Raw genomic sequence first — 24245 nt, forward strand, 5'->3', positions numbered from 1 at the left:
GGAAAGTGAATAAAATGCAAGTGAACGTCTCGTATATTAGAAAAGTGCCTTATGAGCTTACCGTAGCATGTTCTAAAACATCCTAAAACGATAGGAAAAGCATTAGAAAAGTAGGTGGGTTTGCTATTACATTTTACCTAAGTCATTGTAATATCGACCCCACAGTTAAAAATATAGAAAAAATGAGCAAATGTGTTGGAAAAGCCTCATATATTAGCAGATTATACCACTATGAATCCGTGAAATGATAAACAAACTGATTACAAAGTAGTGAAAAGTGGTTGTAAAGTTAGCAAAATTACATTGAAATGTGACATATGTTGTTATATTATTGAGACCCATAGTTAAATGTTAGGAAAAGTGAATTAATATGTCGTAAATGGCCGTTTACTAACGTACTGACTTTCGAAGCATGGATAGGTCCTAGGTCAACTTACGAAAGACACACGTGAAACGAATGACAATTCGAAACACTTCCAAAGATTAAATGGCCGCCAATTCGAAAAAAATCAAATGATCCCAGTAGTCGAGTGATCATGTCATGGGTCTGTTAGAAAAGTTAAGATCTATCGGGCGTGGCTAGTAATTGCACGGGAGACTACTTGAGCTAACAAGCTGGTGAAATGCATTTTTTTGGTTCCGAAACAAACATGGAAAAGACATGAAGTATTTTTTCTATTTTTATTATTGTAATTTATCACCTTTATAGCAGAAAGTCGTTCTCATTATTTTGATAATTTAAGTTTATAGAATGTTTAAAAATTTGCACGTATTTTCAATGCACAGCTCCCTCTTGCGGTCGGCTGTAGTGGATGTCAGCTATTAAAATTGCGTACAAAGCTGTACAAAGTGAGTGCAAAGTTGGTAGAATAGCGTGTATGTTTGAACTAAGTTGTTGTCATATCTAACCGTAAAATTATAAAGTACGGAAAGTGAATAAAATGCAAGTGAACGCCTCGTATATTAGAATAGTGCCCTATGAGCTTACCGTAGCATGTTCTAAAACATCCTAAAACGATAGGAAAAGCATTAGCAAAGTAGGTGGTTTTGCTAATACATTTTACCTAAGTCATTGTAATATCGACAACACGGCTAAAAATATAGAAAAAATGAGCAAATGTGTTGGAAAAGCCTCATATATTAGCAGATTATACCACTATGAATCCGTGAAATGATAAACAAACTGATTACAAAGTAGTGAAAAGTGGTTGTAAAGTTAGCAAAATTACATTGAAATGTGACATATGTTGTTATATTATTGAGACCCATAGTTAAATGTTAGGAAAAGTGAATTAATATGTCGTAAATGGCCGTTTACTAACGTACTGACTTTCGAAGCATGGATAGGTCCTAGGTCAACTTACGAAAGACACACGTGAAACGAATGACAATTCGAAACACTTCCAAAGATTAAATGGCCGCCAATTCGAAAAAATTCAAATGATCCCAGTAGTCGAGTGATCATGTCATGGACCTGTCACAAAAGTTAAGATCAATAGGGCGTGCCTCTTAATTGCATGGGAGACTACTTGAGCTAACAAGCTTGTTAAATATATTTTTTTTTGGTTCCGAAACAAACATGGAAAAGACATAAAGTATTTTTTTGTATTTGTATTATTGAAATGTAACACCTTTATAGCAGAAACTCGTGCTGGTTATTTTGATAATTTAAGTTTATAGAATGTTTAAAAATTTGCACGTATTTTCAATGCACAACTCCCTCTTGCGGTCGGCTATAGTGGATGTCAGCTATTAAAATTGCGTACAAAGCTGTACAAAGTGAGTGAAAAATTGGTAGAATAGCGTGTATGTTTGAACTAAGTTGTTGTCATATCTAACCGTAGAATTATAAAGTACGGAATGTGAATACAATGCAAGTGAACGTCTCGTATATTAGAATAGTGCCCTATGATCTTACCGTAGCATGTTCTAAAACATCCTAAAACGATAAGAAAAGCATTAGAAAAGTAGGTGGGTTTGCTAATACATTTTACCTAAGTCATTGTAATATCGACCCCACAGTTAAAAATATAGAAAAAAAGAGCAAATGTGTTGGAAAAGCCTCATATATTAGCAGATTATACCACTATGAATCCGTGAAATGATAAACAAACTGATTACAAAGTAGTGAAAAGTGGTTGTAAAGTTAGCAAAATTACATGGAAATGTGACCTATGTTGTTATATTATTGAGACCCATAGTTAAATTTTAGGAAAAGTGAATTAATATGTCGTAAATGGCCGTTTACTAACGTACTGACTTTCGAAGCATGGGTAGGTCATAGGTCAACTTACGAAAGACACACGTGAAACGAATGACAATTCGAAACACTTTCAAACATTAAATGGCCGCCAATTCGAATAAAATTCAAATGATCCCAGTAGTCGTGTGATCATGTGATGGACCTGTCACAAAAGTTAAGATCAATAGGGCGTGCCTCGTAATTGCATGGGAGACTACTTGAGCTAACAAGCTTGTTAATTACATTTTTGTTTGGTTCCGAAACAAACATGGAAAAGACATAACGTATTTTTTTGTATTTTTATTTTTGAAATGTAACACCTTTTTAGCAGAAAGTCGTGCTGGTTATTTTGATAATTTAAGTTTATAGAACGTTTAAAAATTTGCACGTATTTTCAATGCACAACTCCCTCTTGCGGTCGGCTATAGTGGATGTCAGCTATAAAAAATGCGTACAAAGCTGTACAAAGTGAGTGCAAAGTTGGTAGAATAGCGTGTATGTTTGAACTAAGTTGTTGTCATATCTAACCGTAAAATTATAAAGTACGGAAAGTGAATAAAATGCAAGTGAACGTCTCGTATATTAGAAAAGTGCCTTATGAGCTTACCGTAGCATGTTCTAAAACATCCTAAAACGATAGGAAAAGCATTAGAAAAGTAGGTGGGTTTGCTATTACATTTTACCTAAGTCATTGTAATATCGACCCCACAGTTAAAAATATAGAAAAAATGAGCAAATGTGTTGGAAAAGCCTCATATATTAGCAGATTATACCACTATGAATCCGTGAAATGATAAACAAACTGATTACAAAGTAGTGAAAAGTGGTTGTAAAGTTAGCAAAATTACATTGAAATGTGACATATGTTGTTATATTATTGAGACCCATAGTTAAATGTTAGGAAAAGTGAATTAATATGTCGTAAATGGCCGTTTACTAACGTACTGACTTTCGAAGCATGGATAGGTCCTAGGTCAACTTACGAAAGACACACGTGAAACGAATGACAATTCGAAACACTTCCAAAGATTAAATGGCCGCCAATTCGAAAAAAATCAAATGATCCCAGTAGTCGAGTGATCATGTCATGGGTCTGTTAGAAAAGTTAAGATCTATCGGGCGTGGCTAGTAATTGCACGGGAGACTACTTGAGCTAACAAGCTGGTGAAATGCATTTTTTTGGTTCCGAAACAAACATGGAAAAGACATGAAGTATTTTTTCTATTTTTATTATTGTAATTTATCACCTTTATAGCAGAAAGTCGTTCTCATTATTTTGATAATTTAAGTTTATAGAATGTTTAAAAATTTGCACGTATTTTCAATGCACAGCTCCCTCTTGCGGTCGGCTGTAGTGGATGTCAGCTATTAAAATTGCGTACAAAGCTGTACAAAGTGAGTGCAAAGTTGGTAGAATAGCGTGTATGTTTGAACTAAGTTGTTGTCATATCTAACCGTAAAATTATAAAGTACGGAAAGTGAATAAAATGCAAGTGAACGCCTCGTATATTAGAATAGTGCCCTATGAGCTTACCGTAGCATGTTCTAAAACATCCTAAAACGATAGGAAAAGCATTAGCAAAGTAGGTGGTTTTGCTAATACATTTTACCTAAGTCATTGTAATATCGACAACACGGCTAAAAATATAGAAAAAATGAGCAAATGTGTTGGAAAAGCCTCATATATTAGCAGATTATACCACTATGAATCCGTGAAATGATAAACAAACTGATTACAAAGTAGTGAAAAGTGGTTGTAAAGTTAGCAAAATTACATTGAAATGTGACATATGTTGTTATATTATTGAGACCCATAGTTAAATGTTAGGAAAAGTGAATTAATATGTCGTAAATGGCCGTTTACTAACGTACTGACTTTCGAAGCATGGATAGGTCCTAGGTCAACTTACGAAAGACACACGTGAAACGAATGACAATTCGAAACACTTCCAAAGATTAAATGGCCGCCAATTCGAAAAAATTCAAATGATCCCAGTAGTCGAGTGATCATGTCATGGACCTGTCACAAAAGTTAAGATCAATAGGGCGTGCCTCTTAATTGCATGGGAGACTACTTGAGCTAACAAGCTTGTTAAATATATTTTTTTTTGGTTCCGAAACAAACATGGAAAAGACATAAAGTATTTTTTTGTATTTGTATTATTGAAATGTAACACCTTTATAGCAGAAACTCGTGCTGGTTATTTTGATAATTTAAGTTTATAGAATGTTTAAAAATTTGCACGTATTTTCAATGCACAACTCCCTCTTGCGGTCGGCTATAGTGGATGTCAGCTATTAAAATTGCGTACAAAGCTGTACAAAGTGAGTGAAAAATTGGTAGAATAGCGTGTATGTTTGAACTAAGTTGTTGTCATATCTAACCGTAGAATTATAAAGTACGGAATGTGAATACAATGCAAGTGAACGTCTCGTATATTAGAATAGTGCCCTATGATCTTACCGTAGCATGTTCTAAAACATCCTAAAACGATAAGAAAAGCATTAGAAAAGTAGGTGGGTTTGCTAATACATTTTACCTAAGTCATTGTAATATCGACCCCACAGTTAAAAATATAGAAAAAAAGAGCAAATGTGTTGGAAAAGCCTCATATATTAGCAGATTATACCACTATGAATCCGTGAAATGATAAACAAACTGATTACAAAGTAGTGAAAAGTGGTTGTAAAGTTAGCAAAATTACATGGAAATGTGACCTATGTTGTTATATTATTGAGACCCATAGTTAAATTTTAGGAAAAGTGAATTAATATGTCGTAAATGGCCGTTTACTAACGTACTGACTTTCGAAGCATGGGTAGGTCATAGGTCAACTTACGAAAGACACACGTGAAACGAATGACAATTCGAAACACTTTCAAACATTAAATGGCCGCCAATTCGAATAAAATTCAAATGATCCCAGTAGTCGTGTGATCATGTGATGGACCTGTCACAAAAGTTAAGATCAATAGGGCGTGCCTCGTAATTGCATGGGAGACTACTTGAGCTAACAAGCTTGTTAATTACATTTTTGTTTGGTTCCGAAACAAACATGGAAAAGACATAACGTATTTTTTTGTATTTTTATTTTTGAAATGTAACACCTTTTTAGCAGAAAGTCGTGCTGGTTATTTTGATAATTTAAGTTTATAGAACGTTTAAAAATTTGCACGTATTTTCAATGCACAACTCCCTCTTGCGGTCGGCTATAGTGGATGTCAGCTATAAAAAATGCGTACAAAGCTGTACAAAGTGAGTGCAAAGTTGGTAGAATAGCGTGTATGTTTGAACTAAGTTGTTGTCATATCTAACCGTAAAATTATAAAGTACGGAAAGTGAATAAAATGCAAGTGAACGTCTCGTATATTAGAAAAGTGCCTTATGAGCTTACCGTAGCATGTTCTAAAACATCCTAAAACGATAGGAAAAGCATTAGAAAAGTAGGTGGGTTTGCTATTACATTTTACCTAAGTCATTGTAATATCGACCCCACAGTTAAAAATATAGAAAAAATGAGCAAATGTGTTGGAAAAGCCTCATATATTAGCAGATTATACCACTATGAATCCGTGAAATGATAAACAAACTGATTACAAAGTAGTGAAAAGTGGTTGTAAAGTTAGCAAAATTACATTGAAATGTGACATATGTTGTTATATTATTGAGACCCATAGTTAAATGTTAGGAAAAGTGAATTAATATGTCGTAAATGGCCGTTTACTAACGTACTGACTTTCGAAGCATGGATAGGTCCTAGGTCAACTTACGAAAGACACACGTGAAACGAATGACAATTCGAAACACTTCCAAAGATTAAATGGCCGCCAATTCGAAAAAATTCAAATGATCCCAGTAGTCGAGTGATCATGTCATGGGTCTGTTAGAAAAGTTAAGATCTATCGGGCGTGGCTAGTAATTGCACGGGAGACTACTTGAGCTAACAAGCTGGTGAAATGCATTTTTTTGGTTCCGAAACAAACATGGAAAAGACATGAAGTATTTTTTCTATTTTTATTATTGTAATTTATCACCTTTATAGCAGAAAGTCGTTCTCATTATTTTGATAATTTAAGTTTATAGAATGTTTAAAAATTTGCACGTATTTTCAATGCACAGCTCCCTCTTGCGGTCGGCTGTAGTGGATGTCAGCTATTAAAATTGCGTACAAAGCTGTACAAAGTGAGTGCAAAGTTGGTAGAATAGCGTGTATGTTTGAACTAAGTTGTTGTCATATCTAACCGTAAAATTATAAAGTACGGAAAGTGAATAAAATGCAAGTGAACGTCTCGTATATTAGAATAGTGCCCTATGAGCTTACCGTAGCATGTTCTAAAACATCCTAAAACGATAGGAAAAGCATTAGCAAAGTAGGTGGTTTTGCTAATACATTTTACCTAAGTCATTGTAATATCGACAACACGGCTAAAAATATAGAAAAAATGAGCAAAGGTGTTGGAAAAGTCCTATACATTAGCAGATTATACCACTATGAAACCGTGAAATGATAAACAAACTGAATACAAAGTAGAGAAAAGTAGTTGTAAAGTTAGCAAAATTACATTGAAATGTGACCTATGTTGTTATATTATCGACACCCATAGTTAAATGTTAGGAAAAGTGAATTAATATGTCGTAAATGGCCGTTTACTAACGTACTAACTTTTGAAGCATGGATAGGTCATAGGTCAACTTACGAAAGACACACGTGATACGAATGACAATTCGAAACACTTTCAAACATTAAAAGGCCGCCAATTCGAATTGACATCAAATAATCCCAGTAGTCATGTGATCATGTGATGGACCTGTCACAAAAGTTACGATCAATAGGGCGTGCCTCGTAATTGCATGGGAGACTACTTGAGCTAACAAGGTTGCTAAATACATTTTTTTGGGGTTCCGAAACAAACATGGAAAAGACATAAAGTATTTTTTTGTATTTTTATTATTGAAATGTAACACCTTTATAGCAGAAAGTCGTGCTGGTTATTTTGATAATTTAAGTTTATAGAATGTTTAAAAATTTGCACGTATTTTCAATGTACAACTCCCTCTTGCGGTCGGCTATAGTGGATGTCAGCTATTAAAATTGCGTACAAAGCTGTACAAAGTGAGTGCAAAGTTGGTAGAATAGCATGTATGTTTTAACTAAGTTGTTGTCATATCTAACCGTAAAATTATAAAGTAAGGAATGTTCTGGTGTCAAACTGCGTCTATTATACCCATAATAGTGTTAACCATGCTCAAATAATCATCCCTCCAGTGCGTCGGTTTAGGTCAGATTTATTTAAAACACGGTGAATTCTATAACATAAAAGCAATACAGACGCTGTGAAAGTAACTGTGAAACTATTTGTAACCATGAGGTAACGATCTCACTTCATGAATGACTTTAGAAATGTCACACATTTCCAGTAACACAATGTAACAAACAGGTCTTAAATAAACGTTCAAAAGATTGTAGACTTACATCGTTGGGTCTCTAAAGCAGTATTTCGGTTGAAATGTTCGGTAGACGCTGCGTAGAAATGTGCTCGTAGCTTTTCATCATGGCTGCCTATTATAAACAAGCGTTTTAGCGCGATTCGAACATGACCTGTGATGGCGCACTCTACATGCGTAGGTGGTGCTATTAGCGGCCTTTCTGTTTTGACGAATCACGAAATAAAGATAACAATTGAAATTCTAAATAAACTTGTGTACAGCACACTCTCCGTCTAAAATGCACGGTAGAGCGTGATTTTACTAACTAACATATTTACTAACTACTAACAAGTCTTAAATGTCCATCTTGTTGTTTCTCTGAATTAAAACAAGTTCACTAATCGGCCATTGGTAAACACGTCTGGTGTTATCACGACAGACCATCACATCAGCTTTCCTCACTAGATTGTCGTCACTGGGGTACACCTTGATTATGCGAGCTAGTGGCCAGTCATTTCGACAGTGCTCTTTGTCACGTAGCAGAATAATGTCACCTTCCTTGATGTTTGGGGTTGTTTCATTCCATTTGCGCTTTGTTTGACGGATCTGTAGAAATTCTTTCCGCCATCGAATCCAAAACTGATCGGCTAGATATTGTGTACGTCGCCACTGCTTTCTACTGTAGAGGTCTTGTTGTACAAAATATCCTGGGGGTGGGGGCAGCGAGTGTGGTTTCATGGTCAGGATCATATCTGGACTAAGTGCTTGTGGATCATTGGCGTCAGACGGTATGGTGGTTATAGGCTTTGCATTGACCACAGCACATACTTCCGCCATGAGGGTCGTGAGAGTGTCATGTGTGAACTGTGGTCTTCCAAGCTGTACGTGCATGGATTCTAGAATACGTCTCACTGTGCCGATCTGCCGCTCCCAGATGCCTCCAAAATGTGAAGCATGGGGTGGGTTCAGAATCCATTCACATTTGTGATATGTAAGGAACTTCTGTATCTGCTTCTGGTTAAGTTCCCTGATGGCGGCATTGAGCTCATTCTTTGCACCTATGAAATTCGTGCCTTGATCACAATGCAGCCTCTTAACACGGACCACGGATGGCCATGAAACGACGAAGAGCATTTATGAATGCAGAAGTGTCCATTGAATCAATTATTTCTATGTGTATTGCTGTCGTGTATAGACAGACAAAGTTAACTGCCCATCGTTTAACTCCTGATGCTCCGCCTCTGGTCCTCCTAGATACTATGTTCCATGGACCAAAGACGTCCATACCGACGTTAGTGAAAGGTGGGGTGTTAGCCATTCTGTCTGCAGGTAGGTCTGCCATTACTTGAGTCAATGGTTTTGCTCGTAATCTTCTACATGTTGTGCATTTATGTAATATGCTGCGTACTAGGTTGTGCAAACCAAGTATCCAGTAGCCTTTGGCTCTTACTGCAGCCAGTGTGAGATGTCGGCCTTGGTGTTGTGTTTCTTGGTGCACTTGTTCTACGATGAGTTGTGAGATGTGATTGTTCTTCGGCAGTACTATTGGATGGCAACTGGATAGTTCGAGATCTGCTCTGCGAATTCTTCCACCAACACGGAGTAGTTGATCTTCATCCATAAATGTATTCAGTCGATAGAGAGGGCTATCTTTTCTCAACTCATTACCACCAGTGTCTGTTGGCGATAATTTTTTGAGTTCCTTGGGAAAACGTCTTTTTGTACTGTGCGAAGTATATGATTCTCTGCACGTTCCAGGATCTTGGGTGTAAGTCCTTCATTGGTAACTTCTTTACATTTAGTCTTGTAGGTCTGTATCTTTAGTATGAGGTTTGCTACAGCTCGTCTGAGGGAGGTCCATGATGAGAACCTTAGAAACCTTTTAGAGCCTAGGTGGCCAGACGGGTTATCTGGGCTTGGTTTGCGTTTTTTGATGTCTGTTGCAAACACGCAAGATTTTTTGCGCACTTCAGGATCTTCATCACTGATGTCATAAGTCTGTTGACCGGTGTTTGTTTCAGGTGTGTGATCTGGCTGCCAGAGAAGTTGTGGGCCTTTGAGCCACATGGTGTTACTAAGTTGATGGGCTGGGACTGAGCGTGTCGCTAGGTCAGCCGGGTTCTGGCTTGTGGGTATATGACACCATTGGTCTGGTGAGGAGAAGTTGTGGATTTTCTGGATGCGGTTAGCCACATATACATGGAATCGCTTAGCTTCATTATTCAGGTATCCCAGGACTATTGTACTGTCTGTGTAGTAGACTGTACAGTCTGTGGGACTTCTGATTTCTGCTTTGATCTTGCTTTCTAACTGAGTGGCTAGTACAGCTGCACACAATTCTAGACGATGTATCGATACTGCGTTGGTTGGATTCACTTTTGCCTTTCCTAGGAGGAATGCTATGTTTACCTCATCTTTATCATTTATCTGTCTCAAGTATGCAACTGCTCCAATAGCTACATCACTGGCATCACAAAAGATGTGATATTCCCTTCTCTTTACTGGTCAAAATGCAGGAGGGGTGTAACAGCGAAGTATATGAACATTCTCAAGGTGAACCAGACTGTCTCGCCAGCATTTCCACCGTGGTAGGTATTCTTCTGGTAGTGGGTCATCCCATCCTACATGCGTGTCTTCCTTTACTTTAGAAGTTTCTGCTATTAGACCACGTAAAATCCGCTTACCCTCTATTGTGACTGGAGCCAAGATGCCTGAGGGATCGTAAATGGAGTTCACGATAGCTAGAACTCCCCGCCGTGAAAATGGCTTCTCTTGTAAGTTTACTTTATACGTGAAAGTGTCTGTGTGTAGGGAGCACTGGATACCTAAGGATCTCTGTGTGGGTAGTGTGTCTTGGTTAAGATCCAGGCATTGCATATCTTTGGCGTGTATATCACTGGGTACAAGGTTCATGACTTCTTTGTTGTTAGAGACAATTTTGTGGAAGTTTATATTCCTAGTAGACAACATCTCTCGTGTTCTCCTGATGAGACTGACAGCTGCTTCTGCATCTGGCTGGGAGGTAAGTCCGTCATCTACATAGAAGTCTGAATATACAAATTCTCGAACATCTTCTTAATATGTTGTATAATTCTCTTCTGCTATCATTCTTAGACCGTATGTTGCGATGGCTGGTGACGAAACATTCCCAAACAGATGAACATTCATCCGGTACTGAATCACAGGTTTCTCTGGGTTGTTTTCTTGGAACCAAAAGAAGCGTAGATAGTTACTGTGTTCCTCATTCACATGGAAACTATGAAACATCTGTTCTATATCACCCATAACTGCTATAGGGTAACATCTAAACCTCAGCAAGACACCAATGAGACTGTTCATCTGGTCTGGCCCTTGAAGCAATGCATCGTTCAGGGAAGTTCCATTACACCTTGCACTGGAGTCAAACACTACTCTGATCTGTGCTTTCCTTGGGTGGTATACCCCAAGTGAGGTAAATACCAAGCGTTGTCAGAAGCTAATTCTGAATCAGGAACAGGACTGGCGTATTGACGTTCTATTGCCTTCTCCATGAATTGTAGGTATTGTTCCATCATCTCTGGTTTTCGTTCTAGCTGCTTCAAAAGATTTTTGAAGTGACTCATTGTTGTCTGGTAGTTGTTTGGTAGTCGGCTTGGGTCGTATCTAAATGGTAGGGGTAGTTCTAAATTTCCCTTCCTGTTGATGTGGGTACCATTTTGCATGATGTGCAAGAAGCGCTTGTCTTCTATAGAGTGGGCTTTCTTCTCATCATCTGGTGTTTCTCGAAATACATCTTCTCCACTGGCTGTGTCAGGTGCTATATTTTCACTGATACGAATGTGATTGTCACATTTAAGTGGGTTCTGTATAGTTGTCCAGCCTACTGGGTTATGGTTGTTGAGACTTATTTTTGTGCGACGAACAGATGCTCTAACTGTACCTCTAACTGTTTCAAAGCACAGGTCGCCAGATACTGTCCACCCTAGGTCGGTACGTTGAGCCCAAGGTGCACTGACTGGTCCATTCCTGCATTCTCTAATTTTTAGGGGCTCCGGGCAGTTTCTCCCTATCAGGAGATGTATCCCAATGTCATCCTGTATCTTTGGGATTTTGTCTGCTATTGGTCTGAGATGAGTAAATGATCTGCATATTTCAGGTGTTGGTATTTCGTTCTTGTCGCAGGGTATACTGTTGTTCTCTAGTACAACTGGGAGGGTGAATTTCCTCTTACCATCAGTAGCCTCGATGATAATGTGATTTCCTCGCCTACCTCTTCTATTTTCCCCTTGGCTGCTGCATGTGGTGAGTTCGTATTCCAGTTCTGGACCTTGTATTTTTAGTGCATCGAACAGGTATGTGTCTCCCATGCAGGCATTGGACTGGTCATCCAAGACAACATACGTTTCTATGATGTTCACTGGATTGTGTTGCATGTAGACTTTTGCAGGGACTATCTTACCACATGAGCGCGCACCTGGACAGTTGTTGAGCTTAGTACACTTTGATGTGGCCTCCTGACTTGTTTCATTCTTTGGTGTTTCTGTTTTCTGTTCTTTTGGTCTGGTTGTCACACCAGGTGTGGTGTGTAGACATGAGACATGTTTAGTACTGTTGCAGACTGAGCACTTTACATCAGTGTCGCAGTCTCTGGTCAGGTGTTTGCGTGTGCATTTGAAGCACAGCCCTTTATTCTTACAAAGTTCTATTCTGTCTGCTATTGGAAGCTTTGTAAATGCCTTACATTCTGTCAGGTCATGCTTAGATGTCTCATGGTAATCACACTGCTTCTCGGTGTCCAGCATTTTCGTAGCGCGGACTCTAGCACTGCTTTTGGCTTGTTGGTTCGATCTAGCCTTGTCAGATGTAGCGATTGAGTTAGCAAACCTCGGTATATCTGGGTCATTCTGTGTCCTAGCTGTATTTCTAAGAAATTCTGCAAAAAAACAGAATGGTGGGAATTTTCCATTGCTTTGCTTGTAACAGGATACCTTCTCTCTCCATTTGTTCAGGATGAATGCTGGTAGTTTTTCAACTATGGGATTCAGAACATGTGGTGTGTTCAATGTGCTGAGATCAGCAAGTTCTTCCATGTGTGCCAGTGTGTCGGTACACAGATCAGCCAACTCTAGGAGCTTCTGGTTGTCATCTGGACGGAATTGTGGAAATGAAATCAGCTTCTTTATGATAACAGCTGTGATCACTGCTGGGTTTCCAAACCTGTTTTCTAATTCTTTCCATGCCTCCTGGTAGGCAGTTTCGACATTCTTTACGAACTGCAGTCTAAATCTGTCAACTAAGATCTTAGGTTCTCCTTTGGTGTATTTACTGAGAAAAGACAATTTCTCAGTTGTTGGCACACACGCTGTCTGGACCATAGATTCAAAGGTTCTGTGCCATGGCAGAAACATGATAGGATCACCACCATATACCTCAGGTTCTTGAACTGGTAGGCGTTGACGAGCCAATATTTTGATGTATTCGCTGGGAAGATGTGAGGATTCTGCATTTTCGCCTGCTGGTCTGAATTGCTGTTGTAATGTGTTATTCTGTACCATACTTGCATCCCCTGGCTGTTTTGTAGTTTGGAGTGGGGAAATTGTATCATACCCAGTAAGTGTAGTTGGTGGTGGAGGTCTTGGTTGTTCTAGGAAATAGGGTGAAGCTTGTGGTTTGAGGTTATGTTCGTTACGCGTACAAAAACGTAAGGCGTGATGATTAGACGTTACCTGAGGTAATGTGAACATCTGTTGTGTTGCACCTTCTTCCACTACTTTCTGAAATGCTTCTGCACTTGCCTCTGTGACTGCTGCCTTTTTCTTTGCTTCTAGTATTTTCAAATTGGCTTTGAAACTGGCTTCCATTGCTGTTTGCTCTGCTTGCTGTTTGGCTATGGTTATTTCATACTCACCCTCTTCTGCTGCTGCCGCTGCATCGGCAATTGCTTGTGCGTGGGCGGTGCTTAACCTTGACGATGCCCTTGACATGACTGAACCTGATACTGAGAGTGCGTGTTGTGGTTCAGGTTTAATTCTTGGAGTTCTCTGCCTTGCCAGTAAGTCTGTTATTTCCATTTCAACAAGTTGTTTATTTCTACGGAAACGTGATTCTGTATATACTGCGTCATTGCGCGTTTCTTCTGAATGGTCTTGGTCATAAAGATTCATCACATCTACGTATGTACATTCATACTGGTGGGTAAGGGTACCTAGTTCATTCGTAATTAACGTGGGCTCACTTCGTGTGGTTGGAATACTCAACATGAGCTTATTTATTCGGTTCCAGATTGCTAACATGCCTTTTTCTGCATCACTGATGGCATTTTCTAGTGCTTTAGGTGTTAGCTTTCTTTGGCGTTGAGGGCGCACCTCATCTCCGTGTTCACTGACAGATTCAACTTTCTGCTCATTTTTGTTATGTTGTTCATCATACTGTTCAGAATACACTGGTGTTTTATTGTCACCATATTCTGTCATATCTATTGCATCAAGTTGGATTTTACTATTTTCTGCCATTTCTATTCACAGGAGTTCATTAACAATGTTCTATGGGTTAATAACGGTATACACAAGTGACATCTGAGTTTACCACTAACCTGCCTGATAATGTATGTATGGTATTACATACAGATTGTTTCTGTTCACACTGGTGTACTTATACAGTACAAATGTTCAGCCTAGCGTATCATGTAGAGGTCACGCTAAACATCAGTATCCGTTGTGCTTACTGCCGCTGTACACTGAAGACATCAATAGATTTACTGCAGTATGGATTCCGATAATTCACTGTTCTGGGGTCAAACTGCGTCTATTATACCCATACTAGTGTCAACCATGCTCAAATAATCATCCCTCCAGTGCGTCGGTTTAGGTCAGATTTATTTAAAACACGGTGAATTCTATAACATAAAAGCAATACAGACGCTGTGAAAGTAACTGTGAAACTATTTGTAACCATGAGGTAACGATCTCACTTCATGAATGACTTTAGAAATGTCACACATTTCCAGTAACACAATGTAACAAACAGGTCTTAAATAAACGTTCAAAAGATTGTAGACTTACATCGTTGGGTCTCTAAAGCAGTATTTCGGTTGAAATGTTCGGTAGACGCTGCGTAGAAATGTGCTCGTAGCTTTTCATCATGGCTGCCTATTATAAACAAGCGTTTTAGCGCGATTCGAACATGACCTGTGATGGCGCACTCTACATGCGTAGGTGGTGCTATTAGCGGCCTTTCTGTTTTGACGAATCACGAAATAAAGATAACAATTGAAATTCTAAATAAACTTGTGTACAGCACACTCTCCGTCTAAAATGCACGGTAGAGCGTGATTTTACTAACTAACATATTTACTAACTACTAACAAGTCTTAAATGTCCATCTTGTTGTTTCTCTGAATTAAAACAAGTTCACTAATCGGCCTTTGGTAAACACGTCTGGTGTTATCACGACAGACCATCACATCAGCTTTCCTCACTAGATTGTCGTCACTGGGGTACACCTTGATTATGCGAGCTAGTGGCCAGTCATTTCGAGAGTGCTCTTTGTCACGTAGCAGAATAATGTCACCTTCCTTGATGTTTGGGGTTGTTTCATTCCATTTGCGCCTTGTTTGACGGATCTGTAGAAATTCTTTCCGCCATCGAATCCAAAACTGATCGGCTAGATATTGTGTACGTCGCCACTGCTTTCTACTGTAGAGGTCTTGTTGTACAAAATATTCTAGGGGTAGGGGCAGCGAGTGTGGTTTCATGGTCAGGATCATATCTGGACTAAGTGCTTGAGGATCATTGGCGTCAGACGGTATGGTGGTTGTAGGCTTTGCATTGACCACAGCACATACTTCCGCCATGAGAGTCGTGAGAGTGTCATGTGTGAACTGTGGTTTTCCAAGCTGTACGTGCATAGATTCTAGAATACGTCTTACTGTGCCGATCTGCCGCTCCCAGATGCCTCCAAAATGTGAAGCATGGGGTGGGTTCAGAATCCATTCACATTTGTGGTATGTAAGGAACTTCTGTATCTGCCTCTGGTTAAGTTCCTTGATGGCGGCATTGAGCTCATTCTTTGCACACGGAAAGTGAATAAAATGCAAGTGAACGTCTCGTATATTAGAATAGTGACCTATGTTCTAAAACATACTAAAACGATAGGAAAAGCATTAGAAAAGTAGGTGGGTTTGCCAATACATTTTACCTAAGTCTTTGTAATATCGACCCCACAGTTAAAAAAATAGAAAAAATGAGCAAATGTGTTGGAAAAGCCTCATTAATTAGCAGATTATACCACTATGAATCCGTGAAATGATAAACAAACTGCTTACAAAGTAGTGAAAAGTAGTTGTAAAGTTAGCAAAATTACATGGAAATATGACCTATGTAGTTATATTATTGAGACGCATAGTTAAATGTTAGTAAAATTGAATTAATATGTCGTAAATGGCCGTTAACTAACGTAGTGACTTTCGAAGCATGGATAGGTCATAGGTCAACTTACGAAAGACACACGTGAAACGAATGACAATTCGAAACACTTTCAAACATTAAATGGCCGCCAATTCGAATAGAGATCAAATGATCCCAGTAGTCGTGTGATCATGTGATGGACCTGTCACAAAAGTTAAGATCAATAGGGCGTGTCTCGTAATTGCATGGGAGACTACTTGAGCTAACAAGCTTGTTAAATACATTTTTTTTGGTTCCGAAACAAACATGGAAACGACATAACTCATTTTTTTGTATTTTTGTTATTGAAATTTAACACCTTGATAGCAGAAAGTTGGGCTGGTTATTTTGATAATTTAAGTTTATAGAATGTTTAAAACTTTGCACGTATTTTCAATGCACAACTCCCTCTTGCGGTCGGCTGTAGTGGATGTCAGCTATTAAAATTGCGTACAAAGCTGTACAAAGTGAGTGCAAAGTTGGTAGAATAGCGTGTATGTTTGAACTAAGTTGTTGTCATATCTAACCGTAAAATTATAAAGTACGGAAAGTGAATAAAATGCAAGTGAACGTCTCGTATATTAGAATAGTGCCCTATGAGCTTACCGTAGCAAGTTCAAAAACATCCTAAAACGATAGGAAAAGCATTAGAAAAGTAGGTGGCTTTGCTAATACATTTTACCTAAGTCATTGTAATATCGACAACACAGATAAAAATATAGTAAAATGGGCAAATGTGTTGAAAAAGTCTTATACATTAGCAGATTATACCACTATGAAACCGAGAAATGATAAACAAACTGATTACAAAGTAGTGAAAAGTAGTTGTAAAGTTAGCAAAATTACATGGAAATGTGCCCTATGTTGTTATATTATTGAGACGCATAGTTAAATGTTAGGAAAATTGAATTAATATGTCGTAAATGGCCGTTTACTAACGTAGTGACTTTCGAAGCATGGATAGGTCATAGGTCAACTTACGAAAGACACACGTGAAACGAATGACAATTCGAAACACTTTCAAACATTAAATGGCCGCCAATTCGAATAGAGATCAAATGATCCCAGTAGTCGTGTGAACATGTGATGGACCTGTCACAAAAGTTAAGATCAGTAGCGCGTGTCTCGTTATTGCATGGGAGACTACTTGAGCTAACAAGCTTGTTAAATACATTTTTTTTGGTTCCGAAACAAACATGGAAAAGACATAAAGTATTTTTTTGTATTTTTATTATTGAAATGTAACACCTTTATAGCAGAAAGTCGTGCTGGTTATTTTGATAATTTAAGTTTATAGAATGTTTAAAAATTTGCACGTATTTTCAATGCACAACTCCCTCTTGCGGTCGGCTATAGTGGATGTCAGCTATTAAAATTGCGTACAAAGCTGTACAAAGTGAGTGCAAAGTTGGTAGAATAGCGTGTATGTTTGAACTAAGTTGTTGTCACATCTAACCGTAAAATTATAAAGTACGGAAAGTGAATAAAATGCAAGGGAACGTCTCGTATATTAGAATTGTGCCCTATGAGCTTACCGTAGCAACTCCCTCTTGCGGTCGGCTGTAGTGGATGTCAGCTATTAAAATTGCGTACAAAGCTGTACAAAGTGAGTGCAAAGTTGGTAGAATAGCGTGTATGTTTGAACTAAGTTGTTGTCATATCTAACTGTAAAATTATAAAGTACGGAAAGTGAATAAAATGCAAGTGAACGTCTCGTATATTAGAATAGTGCCCTATGAGCTTACCGTAGCAAGTTCAAAAACATCCTAAAACGATAGGAAAAGCATTAGAAAAGTAGGTGGCTTTGCTAATACATTTTACCTAAGTCATTGTAATATCGACAACACAGATAAAAATATAGTAAAATGGGCAAATGTGTTGAAAAAGTCTTATACATTAGCAGATTATACCACTATGAAACCGAGAAATGATAAACAAACTGATTACAAAGTAGTGAAAAGTAGTTGTAAAGTTAGCAAAATTACATGGAAATGTGCCCTATGTTGTTATATTATTGAGACGCATAGTTAAATGTTAGGAAAATTGAATTAATATGTCGTAAATGGCCGTTTACTAACGTAGTGACTTTCGAAGCATGGATAGGTCATAGGTCAACTTACGAAAGACACACGTGAAACGAATGACAATTCGAAACACTTTCAAACATTAAATGGCCGCCAATTCGAATAGAGATCAAATGATCCCAGTAGTCGTGTGATCATGTGATGGACCTGTCACAAAAGTTAAGATCAGTAGCGCGTGTCTCGTTATTGCATGGGAGACTACTTGAGCTAACAAGCTTGTTAAATACATTTTTTTTGGTTCCGAAACAAACATGGAAAAGACATAAAGTATTTTTTTGTATTTTTATTATTGAAATGTAACACCTTTATAGCAGAAAGTCGTGCTGGTTATTTTGATAATTTAAGTTTATAGAATGTTTAAAAATTTGCACGTATTTTCAATGCACAACTCCCTCTTGCGGTCGGCTATAGTGGATGTCAGCTATTAAAATTGCATACAAAGCTGTACAAAGTGAGTGCAAAGTTGGTAGAATAGCGTGTATGTTTGAACTAAGTTGTTGTCACATCTAACCGTACAATTATAAAGTACGGAAAGTGAATAAAATGCAAGTGAACGTCTCGTATATTAGAATTGTGCCCTATGAGCTTACCGTAGCATGTTCTAAAACATACTAAAACGATAGGAAAAGCATTAGAAAAGTAGGTGGGTTTGCCAATACATTTTACCTAAGTCTTTGTAATATCGACCCCACAGTTAAAAATATAGAAAAGATGAGCAAATGTGTTGGAAAAGCCTCATTAATTAGCTGATTATACCACTATGAATCCGTGAAATGATAAACAAACTGCTTACAAAGTAGTGAAAAGTGGTTGCAAAGTTAGTAAAATTACATGGAAATGTGACCTATGTTGTTATATTATCGACACCCATAGTTAAATGATAGGAAAAGTGAATTAATATGTCGTAAATGGCCGTTTACTAACGTACTGACTTTCGAAACATGGATAAGTCATAGGTCAACTTACGAAAGACACACGTGAAACGAATGACAATTCGAAACACTTTCAAACATTAAATGGCCGCCAATTCGAATAGAGATCAAATTATCCCAGTAGTCGTGTGATCATGTGATGGACCTGTCACAAAAGTTAAGATCAATAGGGCGTGTCGCGTAATTGCATGGGAGACTACTTGAGCTAACAAGCTTGTTAAATACATTTTTTTGGTTCCGAAACAAACATGGAAAAGACATAACTCATTTTTTTGTATTTTTGTTATTGAAATTTAACACCTTTATAGCAGAAAGTCGGGCTGGTTATTTTGATAATTTAAGTTTATAGAATGTTTAAAAATTTGCACGTATTTTCAGTGCACAACTCCCTCTTGCGGTCGGCTATAGTGGATGTCAGCTATTAAAATTGCGTACAAAGCTGTACAAAGTGAGTGGAAAGTTGGTAGAATAGCGTGTATGTTTGAACTAAGTTGTTGTCATATCTAACCGTAAAATTATAAAGTACGGAAAGTGAATAAAATGCAAGTGAACGTCTCGTATTTTTGAATAGTGTCCTATGAGCTTACAGTAGCATGTTCTTAAACATCCTAAAACGATAGGAAAAGCGTTAGAAAATTAAGTGGGTTTTCTAATACATTTTACCTAAGTCATTGTAATATCGACCCCACTGTTAAAAATATAGAAAAAATTAGCAAATGTGTTGGAAAAGCCTTATATATTAGCAGATTATACCACTATGAATCCGTGAAATGATAAACAAACTGATTACAAAGCAGTGAAAGGTGGTTGCTAAGTTAGCAAAATTACATGGAAATGTGACCTATGTTGTTATATTATCGACACCCATAGTTAAATGTTAGAAAAAGTGAATTAATATGTCGTAAATGGCCGTTTACTAACGTACTGACTTTCGAAGCATGGAAAGGTCATAGGTCAACTTACGAAAGACACACGTGATACGAATGACAATTCGAAACACTTTCATACATTAAATGGCCGCCAATTCGAATAAAATTCAAATGATCCCAGTAGTCGAGTGATCATGTGATGGACCTGTCACAAAAGTTAAGATCAATAGGGCGTGCCTCGTAATTGCATGGGAGACTACTTGAGCTAACAATCTTGTTAAATACATTTTTTTTTGGTTCCGAAACAAACAAGGAATACATAAAGTGTTTTTTTGTATTTTTATTATTGAAATGTAACACCTTTATAGCAGAAAGTCGTGCTGGTTATTTTGATAATTTAAGTTTATAGAATGTTTAAAAATGTGCACGTAGTTTCAATGCACAACTCCCTCTTGCCGTCGGCTATAGTGGATGTCAGCTATTAAAATTGCGTACAAAGCTGTACAAAGTGAGTGCAAAGTTGGTAGAATAGCGTGTATGTTTGAACTAAGTTGTTGTCATATCTAACTGTAAAATTATAAAGTACGGAAAGTGAATAAAATGCAAGTGAACGTCTCGTATATTAGAATAGTGCCCAATGAGCTTACCGTAGCATGTTCTAAAGCATCCTAAAACGATAGGAAAAGCATTGGAAAAGTAGGTGGGTTTGCTAATACATTTTACCTAAGTCATTGTAATATCGACAACACAGTTAAAAATATAGTAAAATGGGCAAATGTGTTGAAAAAGTCTTATACATTAGCAGATTATACCACTATGAAACCGTGAAATGATAAACAAACTGATTACAAAGTAGTGAAAAGTAGTTGTAAAGTTAGCAAAATTACATGGAAATGTGACCTATGTTATATTATTGAGACGCATAGTTAAATGTTAGGAAAAGTGAATTAATATGTCGTAAATGGCCGTCTACTAACGAACTGACTTTCGAAGCATGTATATGTCATAGGTCAACTTACGAAAGACACACGTGAAACAAATGACAATTCGAAACACTTTCAAACATTAAATGGCCGCCAATTCGAATAAAATTCAAATGAACCCAGTAGTAGCGTGATCATGTGATGGACCTGTCACAAAAGTTACGATCAATAGCGCGTGCCTCGTAATTGCATGGGAGACTACTTGAGCTAACAAGCTTGTCAAATACATTTATTTTTGGTTCCGAAACAAACATGGAAAAGACATAAAATATTTTTTGTATTTTTATTATTGAAATGTAAAACCTTTATAGCAGAAAGTCGTGCTGGTTATTTTGATAATTTAAGTTTTTAGAATGTTTAAAAAATTGCACGTATTTTCAATGCACAACTCCCTCTTGCGGTCGGCTATAGTGGATGTCAGCTATTAAAATTGCGTACTAAGCTGTACAAAGTGAGTGCAAAGTTGGTAGAATAGCGTGTATGTTTGAACTAAGTTGTTGTCATGTCTAACCGTACAATTATAAAGTACGGAAAGTGAATAAAATGCAAGTGAACGTCTCGTATATTTGAATAGTGTCCTATGAGCTTACAGTAGCATGTTCTAAAACATCCTAAAACGATGGGAAAAGCGTTAGAAAATTAAGTGGGTTTGCTAATATATTTTACCTAAGTCATTGTAATATCGACCCCACAGTTAAAAATATAGAAAAAATGAGCAAATGTGTTGGAAAAGCCTCATATATTAGCAGATTATGACACTATGAATCCGTTAAATGATAAACAAACTGATTACAAAGTAGTGAAAAGTGATTGTAAAGTTAGCAAAATTACATGGAAATGTGACCTATGTTGTTATATTATCGACACCCATAGTTAAATGTTAGGAAAAGTGAATTAATATGTCGTAAATGGCCGTTTACTAACGTACTGACTTTCGAAGCATGGACAGGTCATAGGTCAACATACGAAAGACACACGTGAAACGAATGACAATTCGAAACACTTTCAAACATTAAATGGCCGCCAATTCGAATAAAATTCAAATGATACCAGTAGTCGAGTGATCATGTGATGGACCTGTCACAAAAGTTAAGATCAATAGGGCGTGCCTCGTAATTGCATGGGAGACTACTTGAGCTAACAAGCTTGTTTAATACATTTTTTTTTGGTTCCAAAACAAACATAGAAAAGACCTAAAGTACTTTTTTGTATTTTTATTATTGAAATGTAACACCTTTATAGCAGAAAGTCGTGCTGGTTATTTTGATAATTTAAGTTTATAGAATGTTTAAAAATTTGCACGTATTTTCAATGCACAACTCCCTCTTGCGGTCGGCTATAGTGGATGTCAGCTATTAAAATTACGTACAAAGCTGTACAAAGTGAGTGCAAAGTTGGTAGAATAGCGTGTATGTTTGAACTAAGTTGTTGTCATATCTAACCGTAAAATTATAAAGTACGGAAAGTGAATAAAATGCAAGTGAACGTCTCGTATATTAGAATAGTGTCCTATGAGCTTACCGTAGCATGTTCTAAAACATCCTAAAACGATAGGAAAAGCATTGGAACAGTAGGTGGGTTTGCTAATACATTTTACCTAAGTCATTGTAATATCGACAACACGGTTAAAAATATAGTAAAATGGGCAAATGTGTTGGAAAAGTCTTATACATTAGCAGATTATACCACTATGAAACCGTGAAATGATAAACAAACTGCTTACAAAGTAGTGAAAAGTAGTTGTAAAGTTAGCAAAATTACATGGAAATGTGACCTCTGTTGTTATATTATTGATACCCATAGTTAAATGTCAGGAAACGTGAATTAATATGTCGTAAATGGCCGTTTACTAACGTACTGACTTTCGAAGCATGGATAGGTCATAGGTCAATTTACGAAAGACACACGTGATACGAATGACAATCCGAAACACTTTCAAACATTAAATGGCCGCCAATTCGAATAAAATTCAAATGATCCCAGTAGTCGAGTGATCATGCGATGGACCTGTCACAAAAGTTAAGATCAATAGGGCGTGCCTCGTAATTTCATGTGAGACTACTTGAGCTAACAAGCTTGTTAAATACATTTTTTTTGGTTCTGAAACAAACATGGAATACATAAAGTATTTTTTTGTATTTTTATTATTGAAATGTAACACCTTTATAGCAGAAAGTCGTGCTGGTTATTTTGATAATTTAAGTTTATAGAATGTTTAAAAATGTGCACGTAGTTTCAATGCACAACTCCCTCTTGCGGTCGGCTATAGTGGATGTCAGCTATTAAAATTGCGTACAAAGCTGCACAAAGTGAGTGCAAAGTTGGTAGAATAGCGTGTATGTTTGAACTAAGTTGTTGTCATATCTAACCGTAAAATTATAAAGTACGGAAAGTGAATGAAATGCAAGTGAACGTCTCGTATATTAGAATAGTGCCCTAAGAGCTTACCGTAGCATGTTCTAAAGCATCCTAAAACGATAGGAAAAGCATTGGAAAAGTAGGTGGGTTTGCTAATACATTTTACCTAAGTCATTGTAATATCGACAACACGGTTAAAAATATAGTAAAATGGGCAAATGTGTTGGAAAAGTCTTATACATTAGCAGATTATACCACTATGAAACCGTGAAATGATAAACAAACTGCTTACAAAGTAGTGAAAAGTAGTTGTAAAGTTAGCAAAATTACATGGAAATGAGACCTATGTTGTTATATTATTGATACCCATAGTTAAATGTTAGGAAACGTGAATTAATATGTCGTAAATGGCCGTTTACTAACGTACTGACTTTCGAAGCATGGATAGGTCATAGGTCAACTTACGAAAGACACACGTGAAACGAATGACAATTCGAAACACTTTCAAACATTAAATGGCCGCCAATTCGAATTGAAATCAAATGATCCCAGTAGTCGTGTGATCATGTGATGGACATGTCACAAAAGTTAAGATCAATAGGGCGTGCCTCGTAATTGCATGGGAGACTACTTGAGCTAACAAGTTTGTTAAATACATTTTTTTGGGGTTCCGAAACAAACATGGAAAAGACATAAAGTATTTTTTTGTATTTTTATTATTGAAATGTAACACCTTTATAGCAGAAAGTCGTGCTGGTTATTTTGATAATTTAAGTTTATAGAATGTTTAAAAATTTGCACGTATTTTCAATGCACAACTCCCTTTTGCGGTCGGCTATAGTGGAGGTCAGCTATTAAAATTGCGTACAAAGCTGTACAAAGTGAGTGCAATTTGGTAGAATAGCGTGTATGTTTGAACTAAGTTG

The 24245-nt window shown here is 37.2% G+C and overlaps 2 protein-coding genes, 2 long non-coding RNA genes and 1 pseudogene across 4 annotated transcripts; all 5 read right to left on the minus strand.

The window, feature by feature from the left end:
• Positions 1 to 7513: 7513 nt before the first annotated feature.
• On the minus strand, positions 7514 to 7828 carry LOC146748980 (uncharacterized). The gene is made up of 2 exons (XR_014931450.1): positions 7717 to 7828; positions 7514 to 7550 (listed from the first exon to the last, which is right to left on the minus strand). It is a non-coding gene; the product is annotated as an uncharacterized LOC146748980 (long non-coding RNA).
• Positions 7829 to 8024: 196 nt separating this feature from the next.
• Positions 8025 to 8826, minus strand: LOC146748981 (uncharacterized; annotated as a pseudogene).
• A 500-nt stretch (positions 8827 to 9326) lies between these two features.
• LOC146748982 (uncharacterized) lies at positions 9327 to 11009 on the minus strand. Its single transcript, XM_085505811.1, has 3 exons — positions 10904 to 11009; positions 10355 to 10717; positions 9327 to 10171 (listed from the first exon to the last, which is right to left on the minus strand). Exons 1-3 carry the CDS (start codon positions 11007 to 11009, stop codon positions 9327 to 9329), a joined length of 1314 nt encoding a protein of 437 aa, XP_085361937.1.
• A 3498-nt stretch (positions 11010 to 14507) lies between these two features.
• On the minus strand, positions 14508 to 14822 carry LOC146748983 (uncharacterized). The gene is made up of 2 exons (XR_014931451.1): positions 14711 to 14822; positions 14508 to 14544 (listed from the first exon to the last, which is right to left on the minus strand). It is a non-coding gene; the product is annotated as an uncharacterized LOC146748983 (long non-coding RNA).
• A 196-nt stretch (positions 14823 to 15018) lies between these two features.
• On the minus strand, positions 15019 to 15501 carry LOC146748984 (uncharacterized). Its single transcript, XM_085505812.1, has one exon. It carries the CDS (start codon positions 15499 to 15501, stop codon positions 15019 to 15021), a length of 483 nt encoding a protein of 160 aa, XP_085361938.1.
• Positions 15502 to 24245: the final 8744 nt, after the last annotated feature.

This window comes from Saccoglossus kowalevskii, chromosome 2 (genome assembly GCF_978046115.1).
Source record: "Saccoglossus kowalevskii chromosome 2, keSacKowa6.1, whole genome shotgun sequence".
Classification (NCBI taxonomy): Eukaryota; Metazoa; Hemichordata; class Enteropneusta; family Harrimaniidae; genus Saccoglossus; species Saccoglossus kowalevskii.